The 16,736-nt window shown below is 40.7% G+C and overlaps 1 protein-coding gene across 1 annotated transcript; it reads right to left on the bottom strand.

The window, feature by feature from the left end:
* Window positions 1–2,508: 2,508 nt before the first annotated feature.
* Window positions 2,509–12,268, bottom strand: LOC124154951. Its single transcript, XM_046528714.1, has 3 exons — window positions 12,140–12,268; window positions 6,114–6,274; window positions 2,509–3,444 (listed from the first exon to the last, which is right to left on the bottom strand). The coding sequence occupies exons 1-3, from the start codon at window positions 12,149–12,151 to the stop codon at window positions 3,027–3,029; spliced, it is 591 nt and encodes a 196-aa protein (XP_046384670.1). The 5' UTR covers window positions 12,152–12,268; the 3' UTR covers window positions 2,509–3,026.
* Between the last annotated feature and the right edge of the window lie 4,468 nt (window positions 12,269–16,736).

Raw genomic sequence — 16,736 nt, 5'->3', positions numbered from 1 at the left:
AAAACTAAGGTTATACGGTTTTGTAAAGCATCACGAACGAGGAATGTGAGACTTAAGATAAAAGTGGGTGGCGAAAAACTGGAGCAGGTTGAGTACTTCAACTATTTAGGCAGTACGTTAGAGGAAAATGGAGACAGTAGTAAGGACATTAGGAAGAGAATTGCATCAGCAAAGGAGGCGTTCATGAACAGGAAGGAGCTTCTGAGAGGATCGTTATGTAAGAGGTTATGAAAAGGTTAGTGAAGACTTTGATCTGGAGTGTAGCTCTCTACGGTGCGGAAACGTGGACATTGAGGAAAGAAGGCGAGAGAAGATTGGAGGCATTCGAGATGTGGGTATGGAGAAGAATGGAGAGGGTGAAATGGACGGAGAGGAAAAGGAACGACGAAGTGCTCGATATGGTGGGCGAAGAGAGGCAGCTTTTAGATGAGATACGCAGGAGACAGAAGGTATGGATGGAGTGAGTACTTTGCGAGGAGGGGATATTGAAAATGGTGTTAGAGGGTAGAATGTTAGGGAAACGAGGGAGGGGAAGGAAAAGAATAGGAGTTTTAGATAGATTGAAAGGGAGTAGGCCTTACAGTGAATTGGAGAAGGCAGCGCTGGAAGGAAAGGGAGGCTCCCAGATCACTTCTATAGTACTCCATGGAAACCTACCTTAATCGGTAGAATACTGTAATAATAATTGCGATAGAGTTTGGAAAATAAAAATACCTGTATTTTCCCGATTTTGGATCCGTCGCCAACTATTCGAGATATTCGCGGCGAAATATCGTCGGGTTTACCCCTTCCGCTGATATGTTGATGACGTCACTTACTCTTGCCAATAGCGGCCCACCACTTCATCCCCACCACACCTCGGTCATCTCTCGGTATCTCCCTCACGTGGTTTGTTCACATTAGTGCATTAATGAACGGTTCCCTCTGTCAAGGATCGGGTATCTCTGAGCGAGTTAACGGACCGGAACTTTAATGGCGTCACTGACTCATAAAAAATAGGCGTCAAATTTTACATTTTGTATTTATGAGCAACTGGCTGAACGAGGAAGACTTTTTTTCGTCATAACTTTTCCTACCCATGCATCTATTGAATAGGGTGGTTTCTCATTATATTTTATCGCCTAAATCGAAAGATTGTTACTCCTGGAGCACTAATACCACGCTCTTAGATTTTCAAATGGCGATATCTATTTTTCGCGATTAAACGAAAAGTGAAAAATTTCACGCGCGCAAAAAAGCTACGGCTAAGTAGGAATGATGGGAAAAGTCCGTGTGACGTATTTCTGGTTCCAGCTGTCGGCGTGTGAGGTGACCTTGGGGCGAGGCTTTAGCGCTGATACGACGCAGGCTGCTAGCAGGTAGCGCTTGGCTTAAATAAGGATTATTACATGCATTAGTAATCTCAGGCAATGTAAAACTCCTGTCTACTCGTATAGAAACTAGGTCCCTGTGACGTCACGTGGAGTGGAATCGCATGGGCGCCAATCTGGCCTTTTTCAAATGAGGTTAAAATTGACCGTTGTCATTCGTCTACACTGGAATTTCTAAAACCAAATAATTTGTATATTATGAATACGCTAAAGGAATCGCAATCAATGCATTTCGTTTTCTTTGATGAAGGAAACTACCCTATTGTCTTGATGAAGTGCGATTTCTGGTCTGAGTGAACTACCCTACTGCCGAGAGAATGTTTTGGTGATGAGATGAGCTGTGTCCAACTACATCAAATACTTCATTGGAGAATTTACAGCAAACACTCGAAATTAACCTGCATTTCCGATGTCCTTTCCACCCCCACTGCTTCCCAAAATAAACCAATTTAATAGTTCCCAACTAGGCAAAACTTTCAGTCCAGGCGCGGGGCAATTAATAATACATACCCTACAGACATTTGGAACTATTTTTCTACGGTATCAAGTGTTCATACCAAGTTACTCGCCTATCAGTCTGTCCTATGCCTTTCCACTTTCTCTCAATCTAGTAATGTCATTTATTGAATTTGTTTTATCTTATCTGAAGTAAAAAAAATGAAATAAAAATTTGTTACAGAGACAAAATTTTCTACTTGCTAAAAGCATCGCAGTTTATGATAAAAATATTTACCCTGTGAATAACATTCTGCATTTAATTGTTTAAAAAATGATCTAATTCATGTTTTCAATTTATATATATTTAAGCTTCTGCTAACAAAAACACCACACTATACACACAACACAGGCAAATGCGCAAAATAATTAATATTGTCTGTGTGGGGTTGAGCAATTGAACATTTGTTTACCGGTACTAGCCTGCGTCGTGATCAATAGGTAATAAAATTAAACGGCACCAGCATCATTTCCGGAAGACGAGGAATATGATGTACTTCGGAGCGTCGGATATATATCGAACTCTCTCACCCGGTTGGAATCCAGGGAGCACTTCGTTCAATTAAAACGCCGGAAAAGCACCAGATCATTTTTCAGCAGGTCATTCGTTTTTATTCTCTCAGAATTGAATTGGATTGCCATCTCAAGAATTATATTTTTATTTGGCACCGATGGTAGAAATATACAATGGAAAGGGGTACGGAGGGCGGGCCCGCGAAGTCCGGGCCCACCCTTCGTACTCCTGAGGGCCGGGAACCAAGTCAGTGACTTTTATTCCCGTAAGTCTCAGGAAAGGGAAGGACTGAGGAAGGAAAAAATTATAGGAGACGCCGCCGCGATGAGACCCTACGACGCCTCCAGGGAAAGGATAGGAAAAAGGTAGGGAATAGGGACAAACCCGCGCCGTCAATGATAAGACGGGGCCCACTTCTAGCGAAACCAATTATAGTCTGTATACCGTAGGGTGGCGCACGGACCCGCCGCGGAGGCGACCTGAGTCGGTCCCATGCAGTTTTTATGGCCGGTCTTTTCCTCTCCCCGGAGCTGGCGGACCCGAAAGCCACCCTACGGTATACAGACTATACTAGCGTAATAAAAAATACACAATTGTTTTCTCATTTTATGGTGATGTGAACGATTGAATCTTGCCTCCTCTCTCTCTCAGTTGAAGTTGCAAGCTCCGATACCAGCGCCGATGACGCCCAAAGCGATACCAACGGGTCCTCCACTTGCTCCAGCCACAGCACCGCCCACTATCGGCAAAGGGGAACAGTTCTTGGAGGCCCAGTCGATCGCCTTGCGGTCCCAAACGGGGCTGCCCAGCACCTGACGGGCCACTCTCCTCTTGTGCGCCGTGGATTCGCCGTGCACCGATCGGGCGAATCGCTGATGATACAGCGACGGGAACAGCCTCGTGAATACGATTTGCGTTCGGCCGAAAGTCTGCGCGTGAGGCTGGAGAGGCGATGGATTCAAGGCCTCGGAATCCGCTCGTGCTTCCTTCTCGTGGTCCTCCTCCTCGGCGTTCGCGCTCTCTTCCTCAACGCCTTCTGCTGCTCCTTTCACTGAACCGTCCAATCTGTTTAGACAAAAGTTTATCGTGTCAAATTATGATATCATAGAGACGAAGACTTCTTGAAGCGCCGAAGAGACCCGTTTAACACTGTCCTGGGTGATTTTAAGCCATCACTACCAGTGTAATAAAATGATTGTGAAAAAAATTAGCGGTTGTGAAAACAGACGAGTGAAATGGGTGACTTGTACGTAAGAAACTAATTTTTTGGAGACTTAATTCTAAAAAACTAATCCTACCAAGCAAAAAGAACATTTTAAATGAAAAATAGCAGTTTTTCTGCCGCTATAGTCTTTATTTATTTTTTGGATTGTTTAAAGTCGTTTTCTTTATCATATATTTTTATTTCATTGATTTTTTGTAACATTATCTTTTATTTTATGACATAGCTTTAATTTAATAAATGGTTTCGTATTTTTTCACTATCTCTAAGACAGAGGAAGGAAATACACAGGATGGGCGGGTGATATGTTTTTGCAGTGGATGTATTGTTAGATTTCCATCGTTATTCCAAATATTAACCAGAAGCGAATTTTGTGTAAGCTGCAGTCGATCGACCATACCTTCGATTAGTAAGCTAATCAATTCCTGAACTGTTGGAAAATTGTGAGACCAAAGGATATTATGGTTCACAGTCGAATTTACAGAATCAAACGGAGTGATTGTTTCAAAATATTTTTATTGAAATTGTAAAGGGGTATTGAAGAGAATAAAACAGCCATATCATATGCCATTCTTCGCCAGCGATAGAATTTTCTCACTGCCTAAAAATATTAATATATAAAAGTAATAGCCGATGACCTGGAAAAGAATCATAAAGAATAACCACTCAAATAAAATAAGTAAGCAAGGTATTTTTTAAGATAGAAAGAATCCGACACGGAGTTCTCATCGAAAGGGTAACGGTATTTGGCGGAATTGGCGTCGTAAAATGACCTGATGTGTAGTTTGGAGCAGGATTACGGAGACCAAGAGAGCTAAAATAGGCCACAGATAACGAAGGTTAGGGTAAGTTTGAGGATAAGGAATACGTAGTGGATGAGGAAAGAACGAAAGGCATAATGGTTTGCAGGGAGAGACTACTTTTGAAACAGATATTAACTGGAGTAAGAACCAGCAAGAAACTGATAGAGCTAATAGGGCAGTTTCCTTCATCGAAGAAAACGAAAGGCATTGATTGCGATTCGTTACCCACCATTAGTCTATTCATTATGAACAAATTATTTGGTTTTAGGAATCCCAGTTTAGACGAATGTTTATGGTCATTTTAACTGCATTTGAAAAAGGCCAGATTGGCGCCCATGCGATGCCACTCCACGTGACGTTACAGGGACCTAGTTTCTATGCGAGTAGATAGGAGTTTTACATCGTCTGAGATTACCAATGCATGCATGTGGCACAGAGCTCAGTGAAACATTTCTTAATAATCACCTATTAAAATTGCCTGAGGTCGGAAAGTTTCCTTCGCTGTTTCACAAAATAAAATATATTTGCGGCCGGTTTCGATACAGCGTATCATCATCTGGCAATTAGAAGTATCAGAACATAGAATTTATACCCTTGAAGGCGTTATAAAAAGGTATAAAGGTATAAAGGTCCGGCGAAGAGGTATAAATTCTATGTTCTGATACTTGTAATTGCCAGAAGATGATACGCTGTATCGAAACCGGTCGCAAATATATTTTATTTTGTGAAACAGCGAAGTCTTTTCTTAACCTTTGTGCATCATGAAGGAGTTTCACCATGTTACGCCAACCACCATCGCATTTTTCATACTTAGCCGTCGCATTTTCGCGCGGTTGAAAATTTTCAATTTTCATTTAATCGCGAAAAATAGATATCGTCATTAAAAAATCTAAAAGCGTGAAATACGTACCTACTCCAGGAGTAATAATCTTACGATTTAAGCAATTGAAAAAAATAGGAAACCACCCTATTCGTTCAATTGTGTTAGGCTCAACTATGTGGAAGTTAATGCTCAAAAATGAATGGGAGACTTCGTTGATTTCCACAGATTTATTTCGTAGGACTTCTTTTCATTTTCGAACCACCCTAATATTAAAGCGGAATAAGAGGTTGCAGCATTCCCGTAATCCATCTTAATTTAAATGTCAGGGCAAAATGAATTAGGAGAAGGCGATTAATAAGTTGGAGAAGGAGAGGCAAGATCGATTATCGATTTTCATCGATAAATAATGTATTTTCATAATTTAGGCATGCAATGCAATGTGTAAGATAGGAGTTGGGATAACAATGAGTTTACTCAAACCTCTGTAAACAGTAAAGCACTGATATGATCAGTGGCGTAACCTGGAATATGCCTTGGGGGTCCCCGGCGGAGCGATTCTCCCCCCCTCCCCAGGAAACGGGGAGTCTGGGAAAATTTGTGAAAGATGGAAATACATTTTACATCATTCTGGCACTTAAAATTTAACTTTAAGCAGATGCAGTTATAATATATCAAATATAGACGATAGTTTTTAATTTCTCTGAGGCTTTGGGGGGATCTATCCTCTCATCCCCCCGTAGTTACGCCACTGGCTATGATAATTGTAGGTAAAGCCAAAGTTTCGTATTCACTACCCGTTGAGTTGAAACGGGTACCTCTCGCTGGTCCATTATGTTTCTCATAACTTTTCCATTTATTCTCAGATTTATTTCAGTTTTGAGCTCACCTCGCATTTATAGGAATGGGTACGAACACTGGAGGATCCAACTGAATTGGTGACGAATATGGAATGAGATTCTCCTTCCTCTCCAAATATGAGATTCCCGAGGGCAAGAAGTAAGCCTGAGGAATGGCTGCAGTTAAACCCACAAGGGTTGACAGCAACACCTGCGTGAAAAATGTAAAGGAGTAAGTGTTAGTTGATATAGCCGAGCATTCACAATCATGATGATAGCGACGTAACCATGGTAGAAAGTATCACGGGAGGAAGAATAAGAATAAAGGCTGCAAAAATATATATTTAAGGCGTCGTTCTTTCTTCGGACTTTCAGCAATGGCTACATTTGTCAAGACACAAAATTTATTGCGGCTCTCGCTGGTACGACTCTTGCATGACTGCATGACTTTATTTTCCGTTTGTTTTTTTATTCATAAAATTTCCCTCAACTTAAAATTTTTATCAATATTTTACCCTTATTTCTTTGTGTTAACCATATTTTGATTCTAAAATAACATGAATGCCTAAAAAATTAATTTTTAAATGCAAGAAGAGATCCCTTTTATAAGTATTCGTAGAGTATTTTTTTTAATTCCTCCATAATTTTTAATCACGTATTTTCCAATATAATCGGAATAATCTCCATGTTTCTGCTTTATTTGAACAATAAATCATAGGTTCATACTCTTTGACGCATTAAACTTCCATAATGATATATTCCCTTGCATTGATTTCAAATACTAATTTAGTATTAAAAATGAGCAATAGTTGTGATGATATTTCATGCACGAGAGCAAGGTCATATCTACACTCTTTAAAAATAAAAAATATAAAAAAATACGTTGTCTATTTTCATTCCTATTAAAAAGGCTCCTCGGAGAAAGGAACCTGAGGATTTTTAAATGACTTCCTCTTCGCTCATATTTTAACATTGATTTCCTCAATTGGACAAATTAGCACATATCAGGCGCCCCTTTCACAACAAAAGTAATTGGCACCAATACGATTTGACTAAAACCACAAGGTTCCGGCAGGAACCGCAAAAAAATAAAAATAACGTGTGTCACTAATGGGGGATCACCGCTGGCTGATCTCGAGGGTTAAGGAAGCAGTCTAACCACTGTGGGACACAAGCACAAACTGTTGAATTTGTTAATTTCAAGAAAACAAAAATAAAGATGCAAGTAACTCTACACTTTTGCAAAAATACTAGAATCACAAGGATAAATAAAAACATAAATTCTTTAGCCGAACGTCGGCACAAAATGAAATGGAGAGAGCTCGAAAAAAAATCATGCGAAAAATGTTCGTGGCTGCATGCCCTTCCTTCTATTGAGGCCTCTCTTCGCGTCGGCACTGCCAGTGCACAAACTTGGTGTAGTCGGGGAGGGGAGGGGCAACAAACGATAAGAAATAACACAGACGAGGTGCGTAATATGTGTTACGCCGGTTACGCCACAATGCTTTAATGGAAGTGCTCGTCATCAATTGGAGAGTGGTTCAAAATAAAAAAACGTAACATTTTAGAGGTAAACTTACCAAGATGTTTATCCCTTAAAGCCCAGGAGATCACTCACGGAGAAATAAACTCCCTTTAACGAGGTCTTAAATACAAGTAAAGCTTGGATTTTGTGATTGTTCAAGAGATTTTGACATCATTATTTCCAAAAGATTTGTGTTTCTTTTGTATCCCTTTCTCTGAAATTGGAGACTATTATTCACGATCTTACGACGATAAAGTGAAATGTAGAGAATACTTGGAAAGCCTTTCTTTCACTCGTAACTTCGGGAATAAATAGCTACATCCCTAGTAAAACAGTAAAAGAAGGCAGCGAACCGAGATGGTACGACGCGGAAGTGAGAAAATCATTGAGGCGAATGAGAGCGTGTCATGCTAAAATGAAAAAAGTCAGCACGGATTTATCCGCTAATGAACGCGAGCTAAAAATAAAAAAATATAGGATGACTAAAGCCGCCACGAAAGAAGCGTTCAGGAATGCATTCACGAACTTAAAAAAAAACGCTAGTAGAGCAGTTACAGGATAACCCAAAAGCATTTTGGTCATATGTTAGGGAAGTTCAAGGTAAACGATCTACCGTATGTTCGCTGAGAAACGACAATGGAGATGTGTTGACAAGCAGTTACGATAAAGCCAATTTATTAAATTCCTACTTCAAGAGCGTGTTCACAGAGCCTTCCGATTACTCACCCGAGACCGATGACAATCCCTGTATACATAAGATGCCAGCTATTGACATTAGTACGCTCGGAATAGAAAATATATTGAAATCGCTCAGTCCAAATAAAAAACCTCGTCCAGACAAAATCCCTTCTCGCGTATGTAGAGAACTAGCCTCAGAAATTGCCCCCTACTTGCAGTTAATATTCAGTAAATCCATCAAGCAGCACGAAGTACCTAATGACTGGAAAATCGCTAATGTAACGCCAATATTTAAAAGTGGAGACAAGGAACAGCCATCTAATTACAGGCCGATATCTTTAACGTCCATCTCTTGCAAAGTCCTTGAACACATCGTAGTCAGCTCGGTAATGAAACACCTAGACGCGCAAAACTTATTAATGGGAACTCAACATGGATTCAGGAAAAGCAGATCGTGCGAAACTCAGTTAGCGCTTTTCGCCCACGATATTTTTGTCTCCGGGGAAGACAACATTCCAGTAGACGCGATTTTCCTTGATTTCAAAAAGGCATTTGATAAAGTACCCCACGGAAAGTTAATAATAAAACTGAAATCTTATGGTAAAGATTAAGATGTCCTTTCCTGGATAAGAGAATTTATTTTTTAATTAAATGGTGGAATTTGGGAATCTTATTTCTTAAACTCCGACAATTAACCACAGCCACGATTAAAACTTCGGAACTAGTATTATTGCGATTCGGGAATAATTCTGATTTGCTTTTCCGAATAGACTATTCACAGGCTCTATACCGTATATATATCGATCTATCGCGGAATAAACAAATTCGAGAAATAACCGGTCAAGCTAATCGTAAAATGGGTTTTGTTAAAAGTATATTAGGAAAGTGCGACGACAAAGTGAGAGAAATTAGCTACTTTATATAAACGACATTGGCGAAGTAGTACACAGTAAGTTACGATTATTTGCAAACGACGCTGTAGTTTACAGAGAAATTCGTTCCAGCAAAGATATAGATGAACTAACGAATGACCTTGCTGCTATCCAAGCTTGGTACGATGCTTGGAAGTATGAATTAAATTTGAAAAAATGTGTCGTGATGTATTTCTGGAAGAAGAACAACTCCCTACAACGTAGCTATATAATTCGGGGTACCCAATTAGAGACTGTTGAATCCGTGAAATATCTAGGAGTTATACTCAATAATGATCTATCGTGGAATAAACATATTCGAGAAATAACCGGTCAAGCTAATCGTAAAATGGGTTTTGTTAAAAGAATATTAGGAAAGTGCGACGGCAAAGTGAGAGAAATTAGCTACTTTTCCCTGGTTAGACCATATTTGGGATACGCTGCCAGTGTTTGGGACCCTCATGAAAAAGGCTTAATAACAGAGTTCGGAACGCGTGCAAAGAGCTGCCAGGTATGTGAAAGGTCGTTACGATAGTCTTGTTAGTGTAACTGACCTCTTAGATAAACTCGGATGGGAATCTCTGTCGGACCGTAGATTGAAAAATAGACTAAACCTTTTAGATAAATTCAAGAGCAGTGTCTTTTCTGACGAAGTTAACCATATCTTACGGACGCCAAAATACTACGGAAGATCAGATCATATAAATAAAATAAGAGAGATAGATTGTAGAACAGGCAGATTCCGGATGTCATTTTTTCCACGATCAATAAGAGATTATAACGTCAGCAATAGAACTCGTAAATAGATTGCATGACTTGTAGTTTAGCCTACTAACATATGTAAGGATTGATGCATGTTTCTTGGTTCAATTATTGTTTCTAGCAGCATATAGTTGTGTGGTTTGTTAGTATACGGGGCATTTTTTGGACGGTGTGGTGTGCATGTGGGAGTCCAAATGCATGCTGCATGCTGGTGATTGATCACCCCCTGCCAAACACCCTAGAGGTGGCTCGCAGGGTATTATGTAGATCTAGTAATTGGTCACTTAAAAAAACTGGAAATATTGTCCCCAGCCGGAGGCAAAAATTTATACAAATTCTGAACTGAATTCAATCGATTAGGCTTTAACTTTGTAAAAATCCATGTTGAAATGGAAATACACAACCCTGGTAACTTTTCACTGGAAAATTATTTATTGGTACGAGGCGTTTCGACGCTGAGGCGTCATTCTCAAAGTACCCGGCGAGCTTGAGAATGACGCCTCAGCGTGGAAACGCGTCGTACCAACAAATAATATTCCAGTGAGAAGTTACCAGGATTGTGTATTTTCATTTCAAATTACGAACTACTGAATGATGGAAGCTTTTGCAGACCATTGATGACAAATTAATTTTTTGGGGCGTTTTCCGCGTATTTATTAATCGCATGAACTGGCGTTTTACCTCTTGTATTGCAAGTTTTCTCGGATTGTAACGGTTAATTCAATTGTAGTGCGTTTTGAAAGAATAACCTAAAACTTCGTTTTTCCATTGATTTTTTTCTTATAACACGACCATGGTTAATGGATGGTTAATGTCACCTTCTGGTGAGGAATACATCATCAGGTGCATCAACTTAATTACTAGACATACAAACTAAAGGGAGTGGGAGGGGAGGCAAACAGTAGAGGTGGGGGGAGAAGGGTGGAAGTTGGGAGGGCGTAGGGGGTGGGGTTGGGCTTTCCGCAGGGTGTAAAAGCCAAGGGAATGTGGGGGGATGGGTAGGTAGGTGAGGCCGATGCACCCAAGCAGACTGTAAAACTGCAGTGAAGGGTGGGCGAAAGAGGTTGGGTAGTGAAGAGGGGGAGGAATACGGTGGGTCATTAACAGGGTACACAATGTTTCCATGCTCCAGAGCCTCAGCGGAGGTGAAGGTGGGGGACAGTTGAAGGATTAGGGAGAAGGGAGAAAGGGGAAAACCTATAGAATGCGAAGATAAGGGATTAATGGAAGAGGGTGAGGTTGAGGGGTGGAGAGCGGTAAGCATGCAGAAGGTCATTTACAATTTCACAGTTTGTATTCACAATTTTAAAAATTTCCACTTCCTCAAAAGGCTGGAGCATGTCAAAATGTAAAATTTCTAAGGAGAAGTCACATGTGTGTCCATTGTTCAGCAGGTGATTAGCGAAGTTAGAATTAGAATCATTATGCTTAAAACAAGCAACGTGCTATTTTATTCTCTCAAATGTGTCTCTCTTTAGTCTCTCTCAGCTCCCAATCATCTCCTTGCCAAAAGACTCGACCAAACATGCAATATAATCATGCAATAACTCAAGCATGAGTTATTTTATGATTATATTTATAGCATTAATGTGTTCTCCTATTCCGATTTGAATGATTCTTCCGGTTTTTTCGATTAAATTGCATTTACAGATTTCACATGTGACCCGATAAACAAATACAGTTTGTTATTTGTCCCAACATTTTATCCTTCTGAGGAGATTTATAATTTGAGCACCGGTATAAAAGCAGTGTCCTCACCAAATTTCTCAAAAATTCGGGACATTTTCTCCGTGATGCGCGTAATGCGTGGTGATATAACCCATCGTTTTGGATAATTGCACTTTCGTGTGTTCTCCAGTAGTGTCTCTGTACACAGTAAAATAACTCAAAAACCTTATCACGGGGCATAAAATCCGAAAACACCGGGATTATTCAAATCGAGACAATGGGCTGATGCTCGGCGTAACACTGAGACGCTTAATTTGTAAATGAAAACCGCCACAAAATCGTTCCCCGTAACCGAAAAAATTGAATTAACCTATAAATTTTGAATAAGCCTCCAGTGCGAGTGAGGAAACGTTAGTGAAAGTGATACGTCTCAGTTTCCGTTATTGATCACATGTATTTTGAGGCACTCAGCCATTTCTTTCATTGGTACAACCCCATGAGTCACATAAAAATGCATACAGATGTGACTTACCAGTGATAGCATCCTTAAGCTGGTACTTGGAACCGGTTGGTAGCCGGAGACACTCTGGCAATCAGGCGTTGAAGTCCCTCGAGTACCTGTCTCGTCCGACGTCAGTGGGGCGTTGTTGCTTCCAGCTTAGCTCCCTCTTAGACATCCCTCGCGACCTCTATATATACTCCCTCTCTTCCTCCCTCCTCATACCCTTGCAGGTTAAAGTCTGCTTTCCAAATTCGTCGCCGGACGCTGAAGCGACGCTGCTTTTCCTCGATGCGAAATCAAAGCTACGATTCCAGGGTGAATAAGTCAGGTCATAGTTATCGGTTTTCTCTGGCGTTTTGTGAAACTGCGTTGTCTCGTCACGTTTTGATTTTTAACGCATTCATTTTTTCCTCAATTTAATGATGAGTATTTGTGCTTGATAGTTTGCATGCTTTGGTATTTAGAGGCGGTTACCAGAGGCTATAACAAATATCCATTCACGCTCAACTCATCACGAGATATTGGTGTGGGGGAGCATGGAGAAGGTGAAATTTACGGATAGGAAAAGGAGCGAAGGGGTATAGTAGACTTTATCTCTGCACATTTAGCGGTGAAAATCATCAGTCTCAAAGTGACGATCAATTTCACGAAGCTCAGAAATACGGGTTATACCATTAACCGAGTGTAATTTTTTATCAGTAATTTAATGCACTTAAAAATTAATCGATTTTGATGCAATTCGACAAACACGTAAAAATGGTTGCGTGTTTTGTCTGGTGTAGCAGTATAAGCCATCAATAATCCTGCGGCCACATCTTGGAGGCTTGGATAACCAAATTTCGTTAGTTATCCAAGGTTAGTAACGGAAGAAGCACGGAAAATACAGGGTTTGTTGGAGTTAAACCTCACCAGCTCTTTCTCCGGTTTTTCCAGGCATAACCATCTTTTCCTCTCCAATCTATTCCGTTCACTCTCATCATCAGGTTTTCCCACCTCCTTCCCCTTCTATCTCCCCTTACTTTCCTCGCTTAACTTAAAAATTGTGTGTATTAAATTTTGTACAACATGCTGCCATTTGTACCTGGAAGATGATGTAGTAGCATTGAAACCTAGGTCGTTATAAATTTTATAATCGTCGAGAACTGCAAATATTTATTTCAATCCGGCAAAGGAACCGATGCGGAGAAGAAGCTGCTTCACTCAGTGTCAATACTCATGTGTGGTAGTTCGCTGTTGTAGTTGTCCATAAGATTCGTAGATGGCATGCAGTCCATGCTACTTTTTTCTATGTACGCCCCGAAGCTAATTTAGTTGTCAATCATGATTCATATTTACTGATACTATTTTTCTCTATATTGCGTTATAGGCTAGCCATCGGAGTGGGCAAATCACTTGGTGTCCAATACGGCGGCCGCCAGTCTCCGCATCTTCAAAGTTATAGTAATCCTAAAAACGGTAGTATAGGGATCAGCATAGACGGAGATAAAGGGGGGGGAACACGGGGGTACGTACCCCCCCAGACGTTAAAATATAGACAAGACTTTTAATACGGTAATCAATAAGTTCGTTTTGTTTCGCGTATAATGAAGCCTCAATCATTTAATTTCATAAAATATCTTTCATGTCATAAAAAAGATAATATTTCGTATAGTAATTGTTGTATGTAGATTTTAGCCTCAAATATGAGATGACCGTTTGCCTTCCAGACCGTTGTGCCCCCCCCCCCCCCCAGAAAAATATCCTGGATCCGGCCTTGGGGAGAAAGATAGTTAGGTGGTAGTAATAGTTAATCTTGGGTGCTCTGTAAACGCTTTTAGGCTCCTCACTTCGGAACATAAGTTTACATTTAGAAGCGACTCTCAAAATCAGCTGTTACTTTCTGAAAACAATGAGCACATGGTAAGTAATGATTAGATTTTTAGCAATTTTCCCGAAAAAATGATCAAAATAGTCAATAGATGACTCAAATACTCTCCGCTTATGGCCATCTCTCTGTTATATCCCTTCAATTTCTCAAGGGTTAAAACGATCATTCTTTCAGTGGCGATCAGCTTAAATTCGCTGAGAAATATGCGCCCATCGTAGAGTACACTCGTAGCAGCGGCCCTCCGTTCCCGCGACATCCTCACACCACGCGCCCTCTACTCCTGTCCTTCCACATCTCCACTGCTTCTGACCCACGCCTCATCTCCTCCAATCACAGCGCTTCCTTTGCCTCGATGCGTTTTTCCTCGTTCCTCCGATATGGGCAGGAGCATTGAGACCAGTCTGATGGCCCTCCTTCACTCCGAGTGGAGGAAAGCAGCAGTAGGAGCAGTGGGGCACGCAGATCCCCATTTCTGGGGGGAGTATCCACGCGGATAGATTGGGAGGGGCTGTGGGGCCTTCCCCCCTGAATTTACCAAAGCCCCTCGTGGCGACTGGCCTTGGTACATCTGCTGAGAAGGCCAATAACCCCTTATTTCTGAACTCCCTCCAGAATGAACCGCAGTAATGCAACGAAATTCCTAAGGGTCACTCTGGATGAAAATCAAATGTGGAACGCCAACACTACGGTTGCCATAAAAGTTGAAACGTGCAGCTGAAGCAATATTTAAAAAAAAAGTTTTCTACCGATTAAGGTAGGTTTCCATGGAGTACTAAAGAAGTGATCTGTGAGCCTCCCTTTCCTTCCAGCACTGCATTCTTCAATTCACTGTAAGGCCTACTCCCTTTAAAATCTACCTAACATTCTATTCTTATCCTTTCCCTCCCTCGTTTCCCTAAACCCTCCAATAAAATGTCCACAACTAGCAACACAACGAGAAAATTTTATATATGGCTACGATCAACCCAATTATCACATACGGTTATTCCACCTGGGGCAAAATAGCGAATACCAAACAATAAAATCTAACAGCAATCTAAAAGAAGACACTAAGAACAATCACGTGGGCTCCCTGGTTCTTTCACAACACCTACATTCACGAATACTTCAAAAATTAGCCACTTACTCCAAATCTGATCGAAGCAGTCTAAACATTTGAATATCTCCATCTCTCCATTTGAATAAATCCATCAAGCAACACGAAGTACCTAATGACTGGAAAATCGCTAATGTAACGCCTATATTTAAAAGTGGAGACAAGGAACAGCCATCTAATTACAGGCCGATATCTTTAACGTCCATCTCTTGCAAAGTCCTTGAACACATCGTAGTCAGCTCGGTAATGAAACACCTAGACGCGCAAAACTTATTAATGGGAAATCAACATGGATTCAGGAAAAGCAGATCGTGCGAAACTCAGTTAGCGCTTTTCGCCCACGATATTTTAGTCTCCGGGGAAGACAACATTCCAGTAGACGCGATTTTTCTTGATTTCAAAAAGGCATTTGATAAAGTACCCCACGGAAAGTTAATAATAAAACTGAAATCTTATGGTCTAGACGAAGATGTCATTTCCTGGATTAGAGAATTTTTGAGCGACCGCGTCCAAAGAGTAGTATTAGACGGTGCAGTCTCCAATGAGGTTAGAGTCACTTCTGGCGTTCCTCAGGGTAGTGTCATTGGCCCACTCCTATTCCTACTTTATATAAACGACATTGGCGAAGTAGTGCAGAGTAAGTTACGATTATTTGCAGACGACGCTGTAGTTTACAGAGAAATTCGTTCCAGCAAAGATATAGATGAACTAACGAATGACCTTGCTGCTATCCAAGCTTGGTGCGATGCTTGGCAGTTAGAATTAAATTTGGAAAAATGCGTCGTAATGAATTTCTGGAAGAAGAATAACTCCCTACAGCGTAACTATGTCATTCGGGACACGCAGTTAAAGGCAGTTGAATCTGTGAAATATCTAGGGGTTAGACTCAATAATGATCTATCGTGGAATAAACATATTCGAGAAATAACCGGTCAAGCTAATCGTAAAATGGGTTTTGTTAAAAGAATATTAGGAAAGTGCGACGACAAAGTGAGAGAAATTAGCTACTTTTCCCTCGTTAGACCACATTTGGAATACGCTGCCAGTGTTTGGGACCCTCATGAAAAAGGCTTAATAACAGAGTTAGAACGCGTGCAAAGAAGAGCTGCCAGGTATGTGAAAGGTCGTTACGATAGTCTTGTTAGTGTAACTGACCTCTTACATAAACTCGGATGGGAATCTCTGTCGGACCGTAGATTGAAAAATAGACTAAACCTTTTAGATAAATTCAAGAGCAGTGTCTTTTCTGACGAAGTTAACCATATCTTGCGGACGCCAACGTACTACGGAAAATCAGATCATATAAATAAAATAAGAGAGATAGATTGCAGAACAGACAGATTCCGAATGTCATTTTTTCCACGATCAATAAGAGATTATAACGGCAGCAATAGAACGCGTAAATAGATTGCATGACTTGTAGTGTAGCCTACTAACCTATGTAAAACTTACTGCATGTTTCTGAATTTGTATTCTATATTCTATTTCTAACAGCATATAGTAGTATAGTTTGTTATTATACGGGACGTTTCTTGGACGGTGTGGTGTGCATGTGGGAGTCCAAATGCATGCTGCATGCTGGTGATTGATCACCCCCTGCCAAACACCCTAGAGGTGGCTCGCAGGGTAATTTGTAGATGTAGATCTCTACACCAACCACAGTA

Source organism: Ischnura elegans, chromosome 3, assembly GCF_921293095.1.
Source record: "Ischnura elegans chromosome 3, ioIscEleg1.1, whole genome shotgun sequence".
Taxonomy (NCBI): domain Eukaryota; kingdom Metazoa; phylum Arthropoda; class Insecta; order Odonata; family Coenagrionidae; genus Ischnura; species Ischnura elegans.
This window is presented reverse-complemented; position numbering and strand designations above follow the sequence as displayed.